The sequence below is a fragment of the Glycine soja genome, chromosome 17 (genome assembly GCF_004193775.1).
Source record: "Glycine soja cultivar W05 chromosome 17, ASM419377v2, whole genome shotgun sequence".
Taxonomy (NCBI): Eukaryota; Viridiplantae; Streptophyta; class Magnoliopsida; order Fabales; family Fabaceae; genus Glycine; species Glycine soja.
Window position 1 is genome coordinate 28139701 of NC_041018.1, and position 22069 is coordinate 28161769.

The 22069-nt window shown below is 33.5% G+C and overlaps 1 protein-coding gene across 3 annotated transcripts; it reads right to left on the reverse strand.

Moving 5' to 3' along the window:
• Positions 1-8307: 8307 nt before the first annotated feature.
• Positions 8308-21712, reverse strand: LOC114393908 (thioredoxin-related transmembrane protein 2). 3 transcript variants are annotated; one of them, XM_028355408.1, is made up of 11 exons: positions 21442-21712; positions 21236-21280; positions 19992-20048; positions 19538-19607; positions 19130-19171; positions 12438-12511; positions 11934-12004; positions 10134-10219; positions 9895-10004; positions 8772-8834; positions 8308-8682 (listed from the first exon to the last, which is right to left on the reverse strand). In XM_028355408.1, exons 1-10 carry the CDS (start codon positions 21610-21612, stop codon positions 8772-8774), a joined length of 789 nt encoding a protein of 262 aa, XP_028211209.1. In that variant the 5' UTR covers positions 21613-21712; the 3' UTR covers positions 8308-8682. The 3 variants fall into 3 exon arrangements, with proteins under 3 accessions (XP_028211209.1, XP_028211208.1, XP_028211210.1); XM_028355407.1 differs by having other exon boundaries at positions 8308-8679; positions 21442-21711; XM_028355409.1 differs by lacking the exon at positions 19130-19171 and having other exon boundaries at positions 8308-8679.
• Positions 21713-22069: the final 357 nt, after the last annotated feature.

A 22069-nucleotide genomic window follows, 5' to 3' on the forward strand; every position in this document is an offset into this window, starting at 1 on the left:
CAAGATAATAAATTATCCTCTCATTATATAACAAATAAGTCATAAGTCATCAAAACATAAATCATTTGTCTAAGTCACTTGCATCTAGAAGTCCTAATTTTCTTCTAATGGTGTAGAAAGAATCTTTGGTTAGTGGTTTTGTGAAGATGTTTGCAAGTTGGTTTTTAGTATCTACAAATTTTAAAAATACAGTCACCTTTTTCTTAAGACTGAGTGCTAATTGACTACCAACACTTACCAAGATGAGTTTTTGTTAACATAGAAGGTTCTATCATATCAAAATAATTTTATTTGGAATACAATATAATAATTTTGAAAAGCATAACAAAATTTTGATCAATCAATCAAGTAATTCAAACATATCAAACAAGAATTATACAAGGATTGAAGGATATAGATCACAGGCATTATCAAACATTCAAATTTGTTAAAGATAATTTAAAAACTTAGAAATTTCAAAGAACTTAATCAATCATGTAATCATTATTTTCTCTGAAACCTACATGCTCAATCAATCATATAAAAATTTTAATTTAATTTAATTTTTATATTTAGCCCCATCCAAGAAATTGCTCTAGCTCCATCTCTATCTTGTTAAAAAAACAAGGTTAAAAATATATTTTTAGTCCTTTATATTTTCTATTATATTCAGCTTGATCTCTTATCTTCAAAAACATTAATTTTAACATTTGTTTTTAAAGTAAGACAAAGTGGTCCTTCCAAAAAAAATGATCTTTTTATACACGATTTGGAATCCCTTTTTTGACTGATTAGAGACGTAGAATTTGTCTCATTAAAAATTAACATACATGAAAATTATAAAACCAATCAATGTTCAAACCAAAAAGGGTCATAAACAAAGTGAAAATTATATGAAAACTGAATTCAACAAGCAACTAGAAAATTGAAAATCCAATATTAAATTCTTTCCTAGTTGCTCGTTGAACTCATTTTTCATTTAATTTTCAACATGTTTATGACCTTTGTTGGTTAAGACATCAATTGGATTCCATAGTTTTTCTATAAGTGAATCTAATGAGACAAGTTTCACTTTTCAAATTAGTCAAAAAAAAAAGTTTGAAAATTCTGCCTCAAAATAAAAATGATGGTTTTGGAATGACTATTTTGACTCACTTTAAAATATAGAAAAATAAATTGAACTATTAAAAGATAAGGGACAAAACTAAATATAATTGAAAACATAAATGACTAAAAGTTTATTTTAGCCACACAAAACAAAAGAACAAATACTTTATGTCTATTATGTCATAGTGAGTTAAAAAAATCATTCAATATGAATTCACGAATGTAACACATTAGAAAAAAATAAGGCCAAAATAGAATTTTAATTTGGTCCCTTAACTACACTTTAGGCTTCAATTTCGTCCCTAAAGTTTAAGAAGTTTGATTTCGATCCCTTATAATGTATCTGTTAAACCAAATTAGTTTTTCTATCAGGTTTGGGCTCTAACTAGTGTCAATTTTGGCTAACATGGCATCAATCACAATTTTTCACATGTCACTAAGTTGACCAAATTAGCATGCTAAACTAAGGAAAGGACCAATCTGATTTAACAAATCAACTTTAAGGGACCAAAGTGAATCTTTTTCAACACAAGGGACCAAACTAAAACCTAAAACATAGATAAGGAACCAAGACTTTATTTTAGCCGAAAAATGTATAACAACCGACAATTGAAATCTTTTATCCACATGCCACATTTTAATTTGGATACGAGGCATAAAATGAGACAATAATTTAAATCTATTTATAAAATAGGATAGAAAAAATACTACACAACCATATGGATTTTTTAAAATATTTTGGGTCCTTTTCTAGTCATGGGCCCTAGGCAGTCAGCCCTCCAAACATAACCCACAAGGCCAACTATGACACTCTCTACCTCGACATAGATATAAATAATTAAAACATATAAAAATATTGATAAACAAATTCACGTGGGTAAACGGTTCACATTCACTTCACTATTACCAAATAAGACTTATTAAAAACATATTCGGCTCAAAACAAGGCCGTCAAAGTTTACAAAAAAAAAATTTGTTAAATCAGTGAGGTAAAATAAAATAAAATAACACCATACAATTAAAATAAAAACTCATCCCCAATGTCACATCCTATCAGAGCATTGTGTCACAACGTTCTCTGACACGAGGTTTTTTAAAGTCATCCACCTAGTCATCTGCTCCCACGAACACAAGGTTCGAGATCATCATAGGATTCAAACACAAATAGCACACAGGGAGTGAGTTATCACACAAAACAAATAAACAAGACATAATCAAAATAAATTATGAAAATATTTATAACATAACTCAACTTAATACAACCCACGTCACTTCACCACTTTATCTTTAAAATTCGTTTTTCAATCACTAAGCACATTACACATGAATCACACACTCGAGTCAAGACGCAATAACATTCATCAATTTCATAATAAACAATTGGCAAGTGTTATGCAACAATTATACAAAGACTCAAGCCTACGTGCAATGTGGTACCATGTTAGTGAAAAACCACCCTGGGGCGCTTAGGAGTACATAACAAGACACACCACACAATGGGTATGTCATGTCACTCTCACTAAGTGAAATCATAAGGTGACCAATCAGGGTCACTCCATTTTGGGAGAATGCTCCAACCATATGGGATCAACATAGGCTTAAAGGAACACTCAAACCGAGTGTCTTTACCCCCAAGGCCTAGACTCTGAAGAATCCGTCAGGGTCTCACCTTCCTGATTCAGGTCCAACCCCTAAAACATTTTTTGCAAGCAGATACTGCTCATGAATTATACAATACTCATGATCTCACACTCGTGTTTCAAACACGTTTAACACATTGCGCTACAATTTAACACTGGTTCCTAACTAGGAAACCTACATTTTCCCTTTAACACTACACATCAACATTTTTTCTCAAGATAAACACTGGTCGGGTTATTGTATAATTCATAGCTCACAATGCAAGTAATATCAAATCAAATGTTAACTACACACTTATTCATAACTAAAAGTCAAGTTCACAATTTCACATCTCATTCTGTCACAATCAACCATTTCATGTTTACATGTATCTCTCCAATTGACACATTCAACTTTGAACTACTCAATCTCCATAACAATATTATAATCTCATTATAATAATTTATCACGCCTTATAACTCATATACACATCACACAGTAATAATATTTGCATGACACAAAACATACATACATACATACATACATACATACATACATACATATATATATATATATATATATATATATATATATATATATAGTAAATCAAACTACATTATTTTTAATCAAAAGAGTTTCTACAGCAATTAATTTAAGATTACATCAAAAGAAATTACTAGGCATTAACCTTACAACTTTCTTTAATTTATTATTTTAGTATTACAATATATATATATATACCCACACACACACACACACACACACACACATAACATATTGATCATCACCATGGAAAAATATAGAACAAGATAATAATTTGTATAAAATAAGTCATTAAAATAATATTATTTAGAGTATAATTCATGTTAATAAAAAGAACTCAATTTTTTTTAGGTTTTACACTCAGCCCAAGAACACATCAATTTCACAATAATTTCTCATTGGGACATCAATTGGTTCATCAAACATATATAATTTACAGTTATAATTGTAAAGATAGAATCAACATTTGCAGAAACACCCCAAAAACTCATTCCAATTGATACTCTAAGGATCCCTACACATGTTCTCACTATTCTCCAATTGTGAATAACTTATCTCTTACCTCCAAGCGAGCTCACGTGTGTATTCTGACAGCGATAGCGACATCTCTAATAGTTTCTTGAGATTCCTCAAGCTTTCCCTCTGATTGTTCTGGTAGGGTTTTCAAGCGTCAGAGAGAGAAGAAGGGATTGAAGCCTCCATTCCACTGTCTACGTGCGATGAGTATTTCTCCTTTTCCACAGACATTATTTTGCATATCCCAACGTTGAAGATGTGCACAAATGAATCACGAATCACATATCAAAATTTCACGACAATTCAACTGTTAACGAGTCTGAAATCATAGTTTTACTGAGACAGTTTTGGGTTTCTGCGGGAAAAGAAAAAGTTGCGATGCAAAGGGTATTTATCTCAGCTTCATCATGTTTTCATAATTTCCAACGGTGAGAATGTTCAGAAATGAGTTCTAAACCAGGTACTCAAATTTCATGACGATCCAACGGTGAATGAATCTTAGATTGTTATTTTTCTGAAACAGGTTTGGTGGTATGCGGGAAAAAGAGAGGATTTTGGGAAGAGAAGAGAAAATGAAATTGAGAGGAAGAGGAGGCGTAGAAAGTATCGTCGGTCTGAAAACTGACCTAAGATGTCTCTATTTATAGTTAGGGTACTCACAGCCTATTATTTACTCTATTTTTTTGTTTATTATTTTATAAACAAATAATCTAATTTATTTCCTATCAAATGAATAAATAAAATATTATTTTTATTTTCCTTCAAATCATTATTTTAATAAAGTTATTTCTTCTTATTTATTTATTTATAAAAAACTCAATATTTTTCTAAAACTCTATTTATTTTTAAATAAAAGTTATTTTAATTTATATACGAAAAAATGGAATGTTACACCAACCCTTACCACAAAATTGGATCAATTTGATCACTCGATGAATCCAAACCAATCCAAATAGAAAAATTTAGATTGATCTAGGTTGGATTGAAAAAAAAATCCAAACTTGATTAGTTTGGTTCAAGTCTCAAATTTTGATTTTGAGGACCTATACTAATTTGATCTATCCAATTACATAATATCTTATTAATTTATTATTTTTAGAGTTTAAGGAATTAGCCTAGCTCATTTAATTATTTCATCCTTCACAGTAACACTAAATTTAGACTTCATAGCGAATTTCCTAAACAAAATATTTATTTTTTAATAATAAATCCCTAAACATAATTAAGTATGAAGATTACCATACACTGTTATCTGAGAAGAAAATCAAGTCTTAAGCTGGTTTGTCTTTATTGAAAAAGAATATCATAATTGTATTCGAAGATTGAAGTATAGATATGAAGATTTATGAGAAAAATTGACCCGAGTGTGTACTGGGAGTCAGTGGGTCAAAGATTCGATTGATGAATCATTTATTAATTTGGTTGACCTGGTATATACATTAAAAAATTAATATATATATATATATATATATATATATATATATATATATATATAATATACATAACAAAATTAATTAATCTATATTTTTATACTTTAAAATTAAATTCATGGTCATGATCAAATTATAAATATTATATAATTATTTATTATTAAAAGTTATTTTGTGAGTATTATCATTAAATAATTAAGAAAATTCTTACTTTTTTATAACTAAATAAAAAAGTTGTTGAATAACACAAAAGAAGTATGATAAAAATATATAAAACAAATAAATACTAAATCATATTGATCATTATATGATTTAGTATTTATATATTATTATCAAGATTTAAAAATTAAAATTATACAAGCATATTACATATTATTCAATAATTAGCTACTAATAATTTAACATGTTATAGGAATTATAAAAAAATAAAATAACAACTTTTTTTAATAAAAAAATTTCTCGTTCCGATTTAGACCGAACCAACTCGATCTCGGTCATTGGGTTTTACCAAACTCGGTCTGCTCAAATCAAGTTGCTTATTTTTTCTGACCCTACATTATAATTGGACCGCCCAAGATACAGGATTCCGGTCGAATGGGACCAACTAACCGAGCCGTGGTTATGAGTAATTATTAACACGTGAAAAGGAGTTGAATTAAAAAGGGATAGCGAGAGAAATGTGTCTACTGTCTAGGTAAAGGAGAGAAAATCAATTGAAGAGAGTTATAATAAAAGTAAGGTGTTGGAAATGTTTAGCAGCATAGGGCAAGAATTTTTTAATTTGCAAGTCTCCCGACTTTGTAATTCAAAAGAGTGCACGTGAAATAGGCCTAATTATTATGTTATCGTGCCATGGATTAATTTTAAAAATTGTAGTGTAAAATGAATTAAATTTATAAACTATATAGTGTCATTGTATTAAAACAATTGGTTCTTTTTCATTTAGATTAATCACATACGGCACATTATGGAGAGTACTATTGTAACGTTGAAGTTTCTAATAATTATGTTAAATGGTTAGGACATTATATTTAATTGAGTAACTATGTTAAATGATTATATTTTTAATGTTGTTTGTTTATGAGCTGAGTTATGTTTGAAAGGTATATGTTTTGATGTTTTTAATTTTATGTTTGGATAGTTTAATTAAGGTTAAGATTGGATTTTTTTTAATGTGTTGTTTGGATGATTTAAGATTGAGTTTTTAATTTAGTTGTAGAAACATTTTTAACTGAGTTTTTTTTATTGATTTATTGACGTTACACATAAGTAAAGTTTGGATAATTATGTGTGAATGGATATATAGCATGCAATAGATATGAAGATGTGGATTAAAATTGTTACCCTCACCAATAAAAAAATTGTTACCCAATGCACTATAGTACTCTACCCATTACTATCCTACACATATGAGCTCAATGCCTACATGACAAGCTTTGGTTACTCATTTGATTTCTTTTTCAGGGCATGTGCTTTATTATTTAAGAATTTATCTTGTAATAGTTATAGTTATTTATCTACATTAGGGTGTAGTTTGTTGACTTGTATGAATTTACATGATTTTTTTGGATTATCATGACATTAAGATAAAATATTCGTCAACTTTGTTGTTAACTAATTTTCATCAAGAAACCTTGATGATCATCTTTAATGGAGATTCTCATCCTAATCACATTTTTACCATTTATGAAATTTGAACTTAAGATCTTGTTTAACTATTTCAAATACAATCACATGGAGCAACATGTTTACTTTACCTAATTTACATTTCTTATTTGATTATTTGTGAACATTATTATTTTTTAAAAGGAAAATACACTCAATACTTTTCTTTTCTTTTTCATTTTTTTAAATGTAACATTTTTCAAAAAATTATGCCCATTTTTTTCTTTCTTTTTTTTTAAAATAATGGACCTGATTAATTTAGTTTAATTCAAGTTGCTTAGAAGAATTCACCAACCCAAACTAAGTACGATTAATTAATTGATTTGGACACATTTTTCCTCTAAACCCAATCCAACCTGTGATTGTACTCCAAAAGTTGCATTGGATGAGTGAAACATCCAAACTAAAATTAGAAATAAATACATTAGAGAAAAAGTTGATGTATCACCATACATATATAAAAGTGATGATAGAACATCATCTTGGATGGTTTGAAGTTTGAACATAAGAAAAAAAATAAATTCCTGGAGAGTAGATTAGATCATATGGAGGATAATCATGCAGGCTAATAATTTTTTGGTTTAATTTAAATAAAACAATTTATCAGTTTACTATTTTTTTAATCTTACCAACCGGTCAAATTTGTAATTCAAAATATTATTTTTTATTCATGAGAATTGAACTCGAATATTACATGTACAACAATTAATGTATAATTTTAACCAATTAAGCTAGATCCTTTTAGTTTATCTCATTGTTTCCAAAATCATACTAGACCAGTCTAGTGACCAGTTTAGACACTCTTAAAACTAGAGGATCTCATAATCGATTTACAACTAACCAAAAACCGGTGCTAAAAACCGATTTTAACTAGTAACTTTCATTTTCTTTTAATGAATTTTTTGAATTAATATAAAATATTTTAAAGATAAATAAAAACACACATTTTATATTATATTAATTTGTCATTTTTTATTCTAAAATAAACTTGTTACGGTTAATGAACAATATTGCATTTTACTTCAATTTAAACTTAAGTATTATGATATATATTTTTTTTAAAAAATTATGTATATTTTGAATGTTAAAAATTTGTAAAATATTTTTTTTGTTTTTATTATTATAAAGTAATGTGATATTATATCTATTTAATAATATTTCATAAATTATTTAATTATTATTATTTTATCAATACTAGTTCGAATACCATTCAATCACAATTGAACCATCTTAACCAATTCAATGACCAATTGGGTTTTAAAAAAATTGGTTTATATACATGATTCACATAACATAATTGATGCAACCTAATAGGAAAAAACTTGGTTGTTATGATCATTTTTCCCCAAAAAGAAACCTAGTTATTTTATCATGTTTTATAAGAAAATATTATCATTTCTAGCATATCCAATAACGTAAATCTACTTCTCATTGTGAAAGGAAATTCTTTTCCAAAATTTATTTTTTATACCATAAAAAGAAACGTCAGACATTATATTCAGACAATTTAAAAGAAATTTATGACAACATAATTTCAACTAAAATTTGAATTCTCTCGCCAAATTTTTTGACTTTCACTTAGAACCGATGATAGATTATAAAATAAAGAACAAATTATAATAACACCTATTGAGATTTAATCTAATTACACATACACCCCCGTTGTCTGAAGACATTACTTTGACCCTTGTGTGATGGTGTTAAACAAACGTTAACTTTCAAAGTTCATTTACGAAAATGTCCTCCTCAGATATCCGGAAATCCAAAATTGCCATTCTCAGTGATGACTAAATTTCGGACAACTTGCTCCACTAACATCCTACTAGAACCAACAAAATAAATCTCAAATGATTAAAATCTACTAGAACCAGAAAAAAGGAACACAGTAGGATAGAACTTCGAGGCAATTACCTATTTACCACTAACATATTCGAGAAGGTGCCGATCAAGCTCAAAATGTCGAGAAAGAAGCCCCTGCAGCTCACAATCCATGGGTAAAGTTAAACTCTAGTCAGAGATGCAAATAATTAAACAATGCTCAAGTGTGATTGAATAAAGGCTGAAAGGTAAAGCCGATACAATAGGCATTTTAAAAAAAATGCGAAGTGTTTTTACTCAAAGAAATAAAGAAAACATGTATCACACATGTAAAATCAGAAAAAAAAAAAAAAAGACCACATGAATATTCTACCATCTTAGGTATTGAAGAATCTGTACATGAAATTTTAATGAATCTGAAAGAAATTGTATGGAGAAGTAATCTGTATAACAAGGCCCATGGACAAAGATATGAAGAGTAAACATTATGGAGAACATTTTAAAATCAAAGCATACTTTGAATCCTGAATGGATAAACTTCTTTATAAGTACTTGTAGGAAAATAAAGTAAAATGAATTAAGTTTTTCTCACAAGTTAAAATCAACTTATACACTTAACTTCTACAAAAGCTTTCTAATCTAAACATCATGTTACGAATGAGCCCAGTGATTGCCAAGGTTGAGGTTCCAGTTGATAGGCCCAAAAGGATCACTTCTCAAACAAAGAAGTGGGCAAACTTTGTTGCATATTGATCACTAAACGTATTGAGGGATAGAATGGTGACTCGGCTAGAATAGAATAATGTAGCTAGAATTCGGTTATGATGATTGTTGTAAGTTATTATATGCGTACCTAAGGTGCTGGGTTTAGACAGTTATGCTGAGTGTTAGAGAGTCTTAGTTATATACAGCCTTGTACTTGTTATCATGAGGCAACGAAAATTTACTACCAATCATTCCTATTTTACCCTACATTTCTGGAGGTCCACTCCGTCCTCAAATTCAGAGTATCTATTGTTAGCATTTCCCCAAAGACTAAGATGTATAAGTTGATTTTAATTTATGGAGGAAACTCAACTCATTAATCTTTTTTATTTTCTTCTCTTATAAAATACTTATGGAAAAATTTATCCAAACAAAGATTCATTAGTTGGTCTTGTTATAGCCAATATTCAAAACAGCATATCCTACTTACGACAAAATGACAGATACATACCTTTGTAATTTTAGGGTGAAAATATGCAGCTTCAAAATCCAACTCAGGAAAGCGGGCAACTTCAGCTGCATTCTCAAATAAGATAAATGTTGGAAGCTGGCCCATGCTTCCTGACAATCACAATGAATCATATAAATTCCTAATACTAGAGAAACAAGAACAATTAAACGAAAGATATTAAATACTTTAAACAAAAAAAGGAAAACCAAATTCTAATGGCTATCAACTAATATCAGTACCACTTAGAGATATTCCAAATCTTTCAGCAGCATTGGGAAAGAGACCAAGATCAACTATTCCAAATGATAAATTTTTGCTTGAATATCTGCAGGAGACATGAATTTACGGAAATTGTCAAAAGCTGCTTATCACAACAATTTTTCATGGGAATTGCTGATGCAGGATAGCTATTCTTTCTCACCAAATTAGTTGAATTCCTAATAACCTATACTCGCTGTGTATTCAGTAAAGAAGTTTCCCTAATATAATATATTTGTATTGGATCGGTTTTAATACCATATCAGGATTCGGAACAGACAGGGTCTGGGTCTAACGTAGTTCCAAAATCTAAGGAATGAGATTGGCCAAGTCATTATAACTTATAAGGACTGGGTCTAACATAGTTCATGTAGTTCTAGTTTTTCCCAAGCAAAACAATGGAAGAAAAATGATATTGCTTTCAAGTTGATGGTAGAATCTCTTAAACTAAACTATTTTAGTGTTTTGTTTGTTTACTTCATATTTGCATTTTCAATTTAAACAGAAAACAAATTTGAAAATGTGTTTGGTTAGGTTTAAACAAAAGCCATGGGAAACAGTTATAAAAATGGGGCCAAGTTTGAAAGCCAAATGCTCATTTCCACCAATTCTGGAAACAAGAGAAATGTGGTGGCAACTTTATGTTGTAATAAAAAAACATAACCAAATATGTTTTCTATATTTTGCCATTATAAAAATATAACAAAAAAAAGTTTACTCAGTAAAAAGATTCTTAATGATTTAGACAGTTTCTAATAAACCTAGTTGATTAAGGGCACAAAAGCTACTCATATCAAGTTAGTACAACAACCTGAATTCTTCAGTTATTTTCCCTTTTTACTTAAGGGAGGAGGAATAGCTCAAGACAAAAGTCAAAGAGAAGCATACGTAATTAAGAGCTCATTTCCACCAATTCTGAAAACAAGAGAAATGTGGTGGCAACTTTATGTTGTAATAAAAAAACATAACCAAATATGTTTTCTATATTTTGCCATTATAAAAAAATAACAAAAAAACTCAAAGTAAAAAGATTCTTAATGATTTAGACAGTTTCTAAACCTAGTTGATTAAGGGCACAAAAGCTACTCATATCAAGTTAGTACAACAACCTGAATTCTTCAGTTATTTTCCCTTTTTACTTAAGGGAGGAGGAATAGCTCAAGACAAAAGTCAAAGAGAAGCATACGTAATTAAGAGCTCATTTCCACCAATTCTGAAAACAAGAGAAATGTGGTGGCAACTTTATGTTGTAATAAAAAAACAACCAAATATGTTTTCTATATTTTGCCATTATAAAAAAATAACAAAAAAACTCAAAGTAAAAAGATTCTTAATGATTTAGACAGTTTCTAAACCTAGTTGATTAAGGGCACAAAAGCTACTCATATCAAGTTAGTACAACAACCTGAATTCTTCAGTTATTTTCCCTTTTTACTTAAGGGAGGAGGAATAGCTCAAGACAAAAGTCAAAGAGAAGCATACGTAATTAAGAGCTCATTTCCACCAATTCTGAAAACAAGAGAAATGTGGTGGCAACTTTATGTTGTAATAAAAAAACATAACCAAATATGTTTTCTATATTTTGCCATTATAAAAAAATAACAAAAAAACTCAAAGTAAAAAGATTCTTAATGATTTAGACAGTTTCTAAACCTAGTTGATTAAGGGCACAAAAGCTACTCATATCAAGTTAGTACAACAACCTGAATTCTTCAGTAATTTTCCCATTTTACTTAAGGGAGGAGGAATAGTTCAAGACAAAGAGTCAAAGAGAAGCATACGTAATTGAGAGCTCAGGAAACTGCTGACTTGAGCGAATGCAAGCAGGTGAATATGAAGAACGGAATTCCACCTGCCAACTCACAGAAAGAAAGAAAAATGGATAAAACTAAAAGGAAAAAGAAAGAACTAAAACATAAACAATGCCACAACTAAACTCCATAGACTTCTGATATTACTTTCCACTTTTTCAAAAAAGGTAGTGTGATAGTTTCATGCATTTTAAACAGAAGTAAATCCATTATATAGCTATTGCCACCAATTTACTTTACTAGTTGATCATTAAGTTAATTTACAAAAAGGGAAAAAACAGAAGTAAATTCTTCTCACCTACCACATTTTACCCCCACCAATTCCCACAAACAATGCCGGATAAAAAAAACAGGGAAAATTGGAAAAAAAATTAGTACATTATAAAAATATAGCTATTGAACCACACTCTGTTTCCCAGAGATCATCATCATTGTGCATTCACTAAAACTAACACATCAGATGAAGATACCCACCAGCCACAATCTTGTAGTTGTTCCCTCTGTCAGCAGGCTTTCCAACTGCAACGGTGTTAGCTTGCTAGACATACCTGTAAGAATTAATCAAAGAGAAACCTAATTTAATCATTTTTTTTTTTGCACAGCAAAAATTAGTATTATATATTATGAATAATGCAGTACTAGATGTACTGCAAATAGGAGAAAAAGTACAAGGCAAAATTGCCTAACCCAACTGAAAATACAGGATAACAATAGATAAGCCAAAAGGAAATCATCCCTTAAGACAACTCCTCCCTCAAACCAGTGGACCATTGATTAAAATGAATATGGAAGTCTTTGTCCATATATTTTAACCATGCCCAAGTGTGGAATAAAGCTTCGTCCATGACTTTTCCGGAGTCGAAAATCTGGTTATTAAAAACCATTGAATTTCTATGCTTCCAAATAGTCATGGATAGAGCTATCCAAAGCACTGCCCATCTATTATCTATACATCTATTGCTACTCCAGCTTGAAAATTGAATGAAGTGGTCTTTGGGATCAGTGGGGAAAGGACCCACTCTGTCAGCCCATCTCAAAGCCTCCCACCAAAGACTCCTAGTTCTTGAGCAAGCAAACATGATATGACCAGAAGATTCCTCCTCTCCATCACATAAAGGACAAGAATACGATGGAAGGCACACCTGCCTCCTTCTTAGGTTAGCCTTAGTAGGCAATCTATCTTTAAAAATTTTCCAAGAGAATGCAGCTGCTCTTGGAGGAATTTTCAATTTCCACATAAGCCTGGACGCATTATCTTCATATTCTGAGCTGCCATCTTCCATGAGAGAGTTATATGCTGACTTTGTAGAATAGGATCCACTAAAGTCGGCCCTCCAAGTGAGATGATCCATTCTAGAAAGGTGAATTTGCACCCCATCGATCTCATCCATGAAAGCTGCCACCATTTCAATTTCGTGGTCGAAGAAATTTCTCCTCCATTGGAACTTCCAATCCCACCCATTTTCAACATGCTGACCCATTAAACTGATAGTAAGGTCCTGCTGCTGGCTCACCTGATATAAAACAGGGTATTTGTCTTTAAGGGTTATATCATCTCCCCTCCATATGTCTTTCCAAAACTGGATTCTGGCCCCATTACCCACCTTCCACCTCAGGTTATTGATCAAACTATTCTGGTGATGTTGCTGGAATAAAGATTTTAAATCCTTCCACCAGGGAGAATTAGGGAGAATTATCAGCACTGCCTCTACCATGTAATAAGGCATGCCATCCCCCATATATAGACACTAACGTTCTTGCCCAAAGCTGGTGAGGATTATTTGCCAGCTGCCACCCCCATTTACCTAGCAAAGCTTCATTAAACTTGTTCAGATCTTTAATATCCAATCCACCTCTATCTTTAGGTAAACAAACCGTATCCCATTTTACCCAAGGGATCTTAGATGTGCCATTATCACCACCCCAAAGAAAATTTCTTTGAATAGCAACTATTTTCTGAGTAACTTTTTTGGGAATTCTGTAAAAAGACAACAAATAAATAGGCATTGCTGTCAAAACAGAGTTGATAATGGTGATTCTGCCCCCCATGGAGAGGCATCTATGCTTCCAAGATGCCAACTTGGTCTGAAATTTGTTGATGATAGGCTGCCACACAGACCCACTTTTTGGATTAGACCCCACTGGAATTCCTAGATACATGAAAGGAATATCCATCTGTCTGCAATTGAGAAAAAGGGCTGCATCTCTACACCAAGATTCTGATTTGCCCAAGCATCCAAACTGACTTTTAGAATAATTGATCTTGAGACCAGAAGCCAGCTCAAAACATGATAGGATTGACTTTAAAACTCTGACATTGGCCGAAAGAGCATTACCAAAAAAAAGAGTGTCATCTGCATATTGCAGGATATTTATATCTTCCTTCAAACTTCCCACTTGATAACTGCTGTACAAGTTCTTGGATATAGCTGTCCTCATTAATCCTGTAAGTCCTTCTGCCACCAAATTAAAAAGGTGGGGAGCAAGGGGGTCACCCTGCCTTAAACCTCTCTCGGGAACAAACTCCGAAGTGAGACTTCCATTGATTAAGATGGATATTGAAGCAGTAGAAAGACAGCCATGAATCCACTTTCTCCACCTTTCACAAAAACCCATCCTTAGCATCATATAATCAAGAAATCCCCAAGAGACCGAGTCATAAGCTTTTTCAAAATCAACCTTGAAAAACATGCAAGGTTTATTTTTTGATTTAGCTTCAGCTATAACCTCATTAGCTATCATCACTCCATGCAAAATATGTCTTCCTTTCATAAAGGCTGATTGCCTTTCATCAATGAGCTGAGGTAAAATAAGGGCTAACCTATTAGCCAAGAGCTTAGATACAACTTTGTAGACGCACCCTATAAGAGAGATTGGCCTGTAATCATTAAGAGCTTGAGGATCCTTGATCTTGGGGATAAGAGCTATGAAGGAGGCATTGCTTCCTTTTGGGAAAGAAGCATTATAATAAAATTCATCCAAGAAACGCATAAAGTCAGGCTTCAAAATCTTCCAAAACTTCTTGATAAAGTTGAAATTAAGCCTATCCGGGCCAGGATTTTTATCACCCTGACAATCCCACACAGCTGAGGTTATTTCTGCATCAGTAAATTTGGCCACAAGGGCTTCATTCTCACTTTGACCAAGGGAAGGTAGGAGAACACCATCCAGGGTTGGTCTATTAAAATTCTGCTCAGAAAATCTATCTTTAAAGTGATTGAGGGCCTCATTTTTAACCCTACTAGGGTCCTGAACCCACTCCCCATCAATGATCAATCCTTGAATAGCATTGTGTCTTCTTCTGTGATTAAGCATATTGTGGAAATAGGCTGAATTTATGTCCCCTTCCTTTAACCATTTCACTCTAGCCTTTTGCCTCAACATAGATTCGTAGGCATTAGAAGCATGCCACAGTTGCTCCTGAAGAGACTTCTTGAGATCCACCTCAGATTGATTCATTATTCTGTCAGAAATACCAACCTCCAAAGCGTTCAGCTCCTTCTTTAAATCCTGAATTTTCTTAACATTAATAACTCCATTGGATGAGCTCCACTGTCGAATGCAACCTTTAATGAACTTCAATTTTTGCTTGAGGGCAAAACCTCCCCATCCATAAGGGTGATAATTGCTCCACTTAAGGGCCACCATGTCCTGAAAACCCTTGTCCTGCAGCCACCAATCCAGGACCTTGAAAGGCTTAGGTCCCCAATCAACAAAATTGGATCTTAGAAGGATAGGGCAATGATCTGAAAAATCTCTGTCTAGAACAAACTGTGTTGTGTCAGGCCATTGAATCAACCAACTATCAGATATGAAGAACCTGTCCAATTTGCTCATTACACTTCCATTAGGTCTGAACCAAGTATATTTTCTGCCAATAGATCTAACCTCTTCTACTGCCATAAGAGAAATCCAGGAATTGAATTCAGCAATACTGGATGAATTAACCGAATTCTGAGATGAGCTCAATCTCTCATTTTGATTTCTTATCGAATTGAAGTCTCCTAAGATACACCACAATTCATTTTGATAAGAGGATTTCAGATGCAAGATCTCTTCCCATTGATTTCTCTTCCCTTGTAGATCACAAGGCGCATAAACATTAGTAATGATGACTTTCTTATTTTCCTTTACCCACAGGCCTTCCAGCATAATAAAACCACTTCCCACAATCTTCCTATTCACCACAAAGGAATCATTATTCCAAATACATAGCAGACCGCCAGCTGAATTAATAGAGGGAAGGCATTCCCAAGAAACATTGCTATCTCCCCACAAGTATTGACACAGCTTCTTATCAATGGAGTCTTTCTTGGTTTCTTGAATACATAAAACATCAATTTTGTTGGCCAGGGTTAATTTTCGAATGGCTGACCTCTTGACTCCACTGCCCAATCCTCTAGTGTTGAGAGACAGAATATTCATGGGGCAATTGTCTTGTTTCCCATCTCTGCTGTTACTGCAGTTAAGTGACTTGTATTATCCTCATCCAAGCTCTCCTTACCCCTGTTTTTGAAATATTCATCAGAAGCTAAACCCAGTTGTCGGGCTATCTCCCAATGCTGATCTTCCTCCACACCAGAAAAATCATTATTAAAGCTACTAGGGGGATTAGGACTGTGGGGGGGAGGATCCTGCTTAGGGGTCAATGGGCCTGATTGAATGCCACCATAACCATCCTCTGCTTTATGAAGATCACAATTACTGACTGTTACCATCATCCTTGCTTCCTTTTCACTTCCAATTTCATTTAAAACTGGGCCAAGATTTAATCGGGCCATAGACTTTGCTATTTGACATGTCCTTCTTCTGCTATATACTTTAAAGGCAGAGTTGGAAATGCCCTCTTTTCTAACTGGGCTTTTGTTCTCCTGGCCCATCTTCCAAGTAACTACAGACTCCTTCTCACCTTGGGAAAACAAAGCACAGTCCCTATCCACCAAGACCAGCGAATTTGAATCCTTATTGACCATTGGAAATTCGTCAAATCTGTTGACTAAAAGGTCTTCTTCCAAGACCCGTTGGTCTTTCATTTTATCCCCAGCATCTATTGTCCGAGGGGTCTTCAAAACAATCCCTGCCGCTGCACTTTCCTCAAAAGGTTTCTGAGGTTGGGTCGGGCAGGAAGACCTATGCTGATTCCTTCCATAATCATGCATGGTCATAGGGGAAGAAACGTTGCAATTTTACAGGTCCAACGTGGCGTGGTTCAGACTCTGAGAGACGCGGGTAGGCGAGCGCCAACGAGATGGCGACACGTCATTAACGTCGACAGAAGCTGTGTTCCTTCTCTGCGAACGGAGCGCTGACTCCCGGCGGCCCCGACGGTGGTCCCTATTAACGAGCGACGGCGTTTGGCTAGGAAAAACGCCGACGTTCTTGACCGAGAGGTCGTCGGGCGATCTCCGTCTGTGGGTAAGGGTGTTTGTCTCGTCGTCTTCTTCGTCCATGTCCAAGGAGAAAGGAGACAAGAACGATCCTTCCTCTAGCTTCAAACAACTGTTTCTTCCCCACCCAGAAGCCATATCCTCCCTCACCTCTAACAAATATCAGCATCCATCCACTACGGCATACAGCTTTTTATCAAAGAGAGGTTTCTCCTTCGTGCGGACCAGAACTCGGGCAACGTCCATCCTCAGCTTGTCCTCCGTTGCCGGGTCTAGCTCCACCAGTTCACCACATGTCGCCACGATGTCAGCTAAGTGTATTGCATCCCATGCTTGCAGCGGAACTCCCCAAATGAGAAGCCATGTAAGGCGATATGACGGCGTCATCGCCGGCGTCCACCTCTGAATGGAGGAGAAAGGGGTCATGCCAGTAAGGAGTTCCTTTTGATTTATGGTGTTAGCTATTTCTTCATCTATGCCATGAAGAATAACCATGTCTTCCCCCCAATATGCCGACTTTAGCTCTATTCCATCCAGTCCCTGCATCTCCTGTAGCTCCTCATCTACCCTCTCGAACATACCTTCATTTTTTAGATGACCCACCCAAACCTTATCAAGCCACTTTGTCTTTGACTTGTCTGTTTGGATAACTACTGACTCTAGTTTGGCTTCTGTTACTACTTTCCCCGTCATAAGCCCCCGTGTCCCCTTCCCTTCCTGCAAAATATCTTGCTTCACCACATCCGCATATGTCTTTGTCTTAGACGGCCATGTGTGTTGCTGTTTCAGTTGATCACGTTGTTCATCCTGCATGAATTTTCCTCCTGTTCTGCTATTGCTCCCTTTTTGCTTGTTGTCTACCTTATATCCTCCTCGTTGATATTTTGGTTTATTGACAAACAATTTCATATCGTTTATGTATATGTTATTGTCAAGACTTCGTTCCAATCTATCCTCGTTCTCCACCCCTTTGAAGCGTACAAAGCCATATCTAAGGCCTTGTTTGTTCCTTTTCAAAGGTATGAAAACCTCCCATACTTTTCCCCACTCCTGGAAAATCTTCCAGAGTTCCTTTTCTTGGACAGAGTCAAGGAAATGGGAAAAGTAAAAGGAGGTTGTGTCTGGTCTGTCCCTCCAAGAACGGAAAGGTCCCCTTCCATGATTGATATTCCGGTTAGCAGCATATTGTCCGTCACCACCCCTTGCAGTCTCTGACATGGCCTTCTTCTTATCCCTTCTCCTGCTCCTCACTTGTGTCCATGCGCCCTGTTGTTGGTTAAAGCGATTGTCACCTTGCTCATAGGTTGTATATGCTTCCACGGTGTATCTCCCTCTTCTAGACACATGCCTTCTATCGGATTGTTCTCTGTCATGCTTTGTTCTCCGGGTATCTCTAACCATAGTGTGTCCTCTCTCCCTCCATGTCTCCGATCGACTCTCTCTCACTCTATCTCTCCCATTCTCCTTTCCATTGTCTCTCGCTCTCTCTCGCTGTCTTTCCCTCTCACTTTCTCTCTCTCTATCTCTCTCACTGTCTCTCTCTCTCTCTCTCTCTCTCTATCTCTCTCTCTATCTTTCTCTCTCATCTTTCTCTCCTATATATCCCCGAAATAAGTATGGATATTGTTATTCCTGTGGGAAGATAACCTAATTTAATCATATGATCTCTGATTATAATAAAATAACAAATTTTTGTATTTCTTATGATACTTTAAACTATGATGATGCTTAATATAACAAAATCAGAAAGGGAAATCAGCCAAACCCAACTAACAGTACCTAGTCCTTGGAATGGAGGTTGTTGTGTTAACATATGTATCACTGCAACACAGAAAATAATCATAACTACAAATGGAGCATAGGATCACAGTCTGTAATTAACTTTCAGCAGATATCGAATGCACACCTTGGACTTAATACCAAAATGCAAAATGCAAGCACAATCAACTGTACACCATTAAAAAAGACATTTTTTTAAATCAGAAAAATGATGAAATATCTATCTATGTATATATATATATATATATATATATATATATATATATATATATATATATATATATATATATATAAAAGATGTTATTGTTGCATACTTGATGGTTTAAATTCTATTGCAAGAAAACTAAATGTGATGTGAATAAAAGGCAACAGCGATAAACAAGCACAAAATAAGATGAAACTACCCACCTAAAAATACAAGAATATACCAAACGGCTAAGCGGCGATCCATTGTAAAGGCTAGGAGAAAAAGACAAATCTGAAAATATCAAGATAAGATAGGTTTGAGAACTACCATACAGACATAGAAAGAGATGAACACACAGGTAGTGTGCAGCAAGAAAGTGATTTAACACATGAAACATACACGTAACTTTTTCACAACAGAAACTGTGTAATTGCTATTTGCTAATAATAAATGAGGAGCGGGAAAATCATAATAAAGCATGCTCCACAGTTCAATAGGCATCTAATTATACTAAAAATGACATTTTATGGTACATCACAAATTCAAATTCCTATTAAAAATAAAAAAAAAGTCAGAACCGTATCTTCTAATAATAAAAAAGGGACTAGGGGGACGTGGTTTATGAATCAAAAAGGGAAGCTATGAAATTTTTGCAAACGGATTAATGGTGATCACCTTGGCCAGGAAAAGCACATCAGCTATAAAGGCTTCCCATGTTTCTTCTTTTATTCCCTGTAGCAGAAACAGAAATGAGAGAATTGAATAAAGCACCATTGATAAGGGGGTGATAATCTCCTTTCGAGTAGGAGTAACTCCAGGGGTTTAAGGGAGGTTTAGAGAGAGAATTCAGATCTGGTAATACTCATTCATTCCCTTTTCATAGAACAATTACAATGATTATATAGCAGCACATGGTAGCAACCTGTACAAAGCAAGCACTACCTGATGCACTCAATAATATCCTAACAAACTAAGCAACAACCTGATTCTAGAATATCTAATTGATTCATATTTTCTATATTATCTGATGTAATAAAATAACACTATTAATAAAAGACATTTATTTCCTATTGGGCGTAACAGCAAGAGAAATCTGAACTTCATTCTATTCTCCATGATTTGGGCCATAACAAATGCACACACATGTCCAAGGTCGATTGAAGCTGTATGTGAAACCAGTTGATGGATCATATTCATATCCACTCAAATCAACAAACTAGACAGAAATCAGAGTGACACTTAAACACACAAGATATCAAAACAAAGAATCTAACTAGATATTTTCTTGTTGGCTAAATGGCAGCCAAAAAATGCTCTAACTTTATGCCATTCGCATTTAATGTGCAAAACCCCCTTTTAGGGCCTCTTCTGGTTACAAAGTTAAAATAGCTTTTGAGAGCTTCTCTACTAGAAAAAGCTCTCAAAAGTTCTTCTAGCTTTGTATCCAACCAAACTCTTAGACACGTTCTTTTGAACAACACAATCCATATCGATTGAAATTATTGAAAATCACAAAATTTTGTAGGGGTGACAACATCCAATTTAATAAACTTCTGGTAATTTTTTTTTAATCTTCAATCAATTTTAATCGATGAAAGAGTGTGTTGGTAGCACTCCTCTTTTCCACTTTTTTTTTGCTGATCATAGTATTGGTACACAGTAATCCCTGGGAGAGGTGATTAATCTTTGTCGAGGACTGTAAACGCACACACAATGTGGGTATTTCCTTCCAACACAATTTATTCTATATCCAAGGGTCAAGCAGGATTCAAACCCTGCACCACTTGTTTAAGGACACAAGTCACTTACACCTTGATGGAAGCTAATATCGGAATCAGAAAATTCCATTCAATTAAATTCAAATCACAAGCAAACATTCAAATCTACCACAAACGCGATCCGATTCCATCAGCACACACCTTGATGAAAGCCAATATCGCGAACACTAGCAGTGTTTGTATTTCCTACGAAAGAGGGAACAAGTAAGTAAAGTAAGCAATCTGCAAAAGATATATATATATATATATATATATATATATATATATATATATATATATATATATATATATATATATAGAGAGAGAGAGAGAGAGAGAGAGAGAGAGAGAGAGAGAGAGAGAGTTACGCGACGAAGGAGATGGTGAGTGAGATGAGGCGCTAAGTTTTGGGTTGCGGAGCTGCGAACGACGAAATAGGAGAAGAAGGTTAAGAAATGGAAGAGGTAGTAAGGTTCTGAGACCATTCGATTCAGCCACTGCGTCACCGGAACCGTATCTTTGCTACTCTCCTTTCCCATCTCTCTCGATCAAAACTTTTCGTCTCCCTCTCGATTTCAGTCGTTGCTTTCAACTACGCTCTGATAATCATAGATAGATTTTCTAGTATGCCTTTGCAAAGTGTGGTTGTTGATGTAATAGTTAACTAAAAAAATTTTCTTGCAAATTTTACTCTAATTTTTTTTAAAAATTTATCATATTTTTTTAATTTTGTACATTTAATCTAATTTTTAAAGAAATTCATAAATTTTATCTCAGTCATTTTTTATTAATAAACACAATGAAGATAAAGTTTGTAAAAAAAATAAAATTACAAATAAAATTTGTCAAAAATATAAAAAGTTTAGTGTAAAATTTATTAAAAAATAAAACATTAAATTAGGAATAAAATAACAGAGGTTAAAATATGTAAGTTTCTTAAAAATTATAAATAAAATATGTTAAATTAATTTATTGGAGATAAAATTCACAAAAAAT

Bases quoted from the DNA above. Each gene is read 5' to 3' on its own strand.
- LOC114393908 (XM_028355408.1), bottom strand. From the start codon at position 21,612: ATGGGAAAGGAGAGTAGCAAAGATACGGTTCCGGTGACGCAGTGGCTG. The intron at 21,281-21,441 runs GTAACTCTCTCT...CCTCTTTCGTAG, and splicing joins CTCACCATCTCCTTCGTCGC to GAAATACAAACACTGCTAGT. The intron at 19,172-19,537 runs GTGGGTAGTTTC...TCTGTGTTGCAG, and splicing joins GTATATTCTTGTATTTTTAG to TGATACATATGTTAACACAA.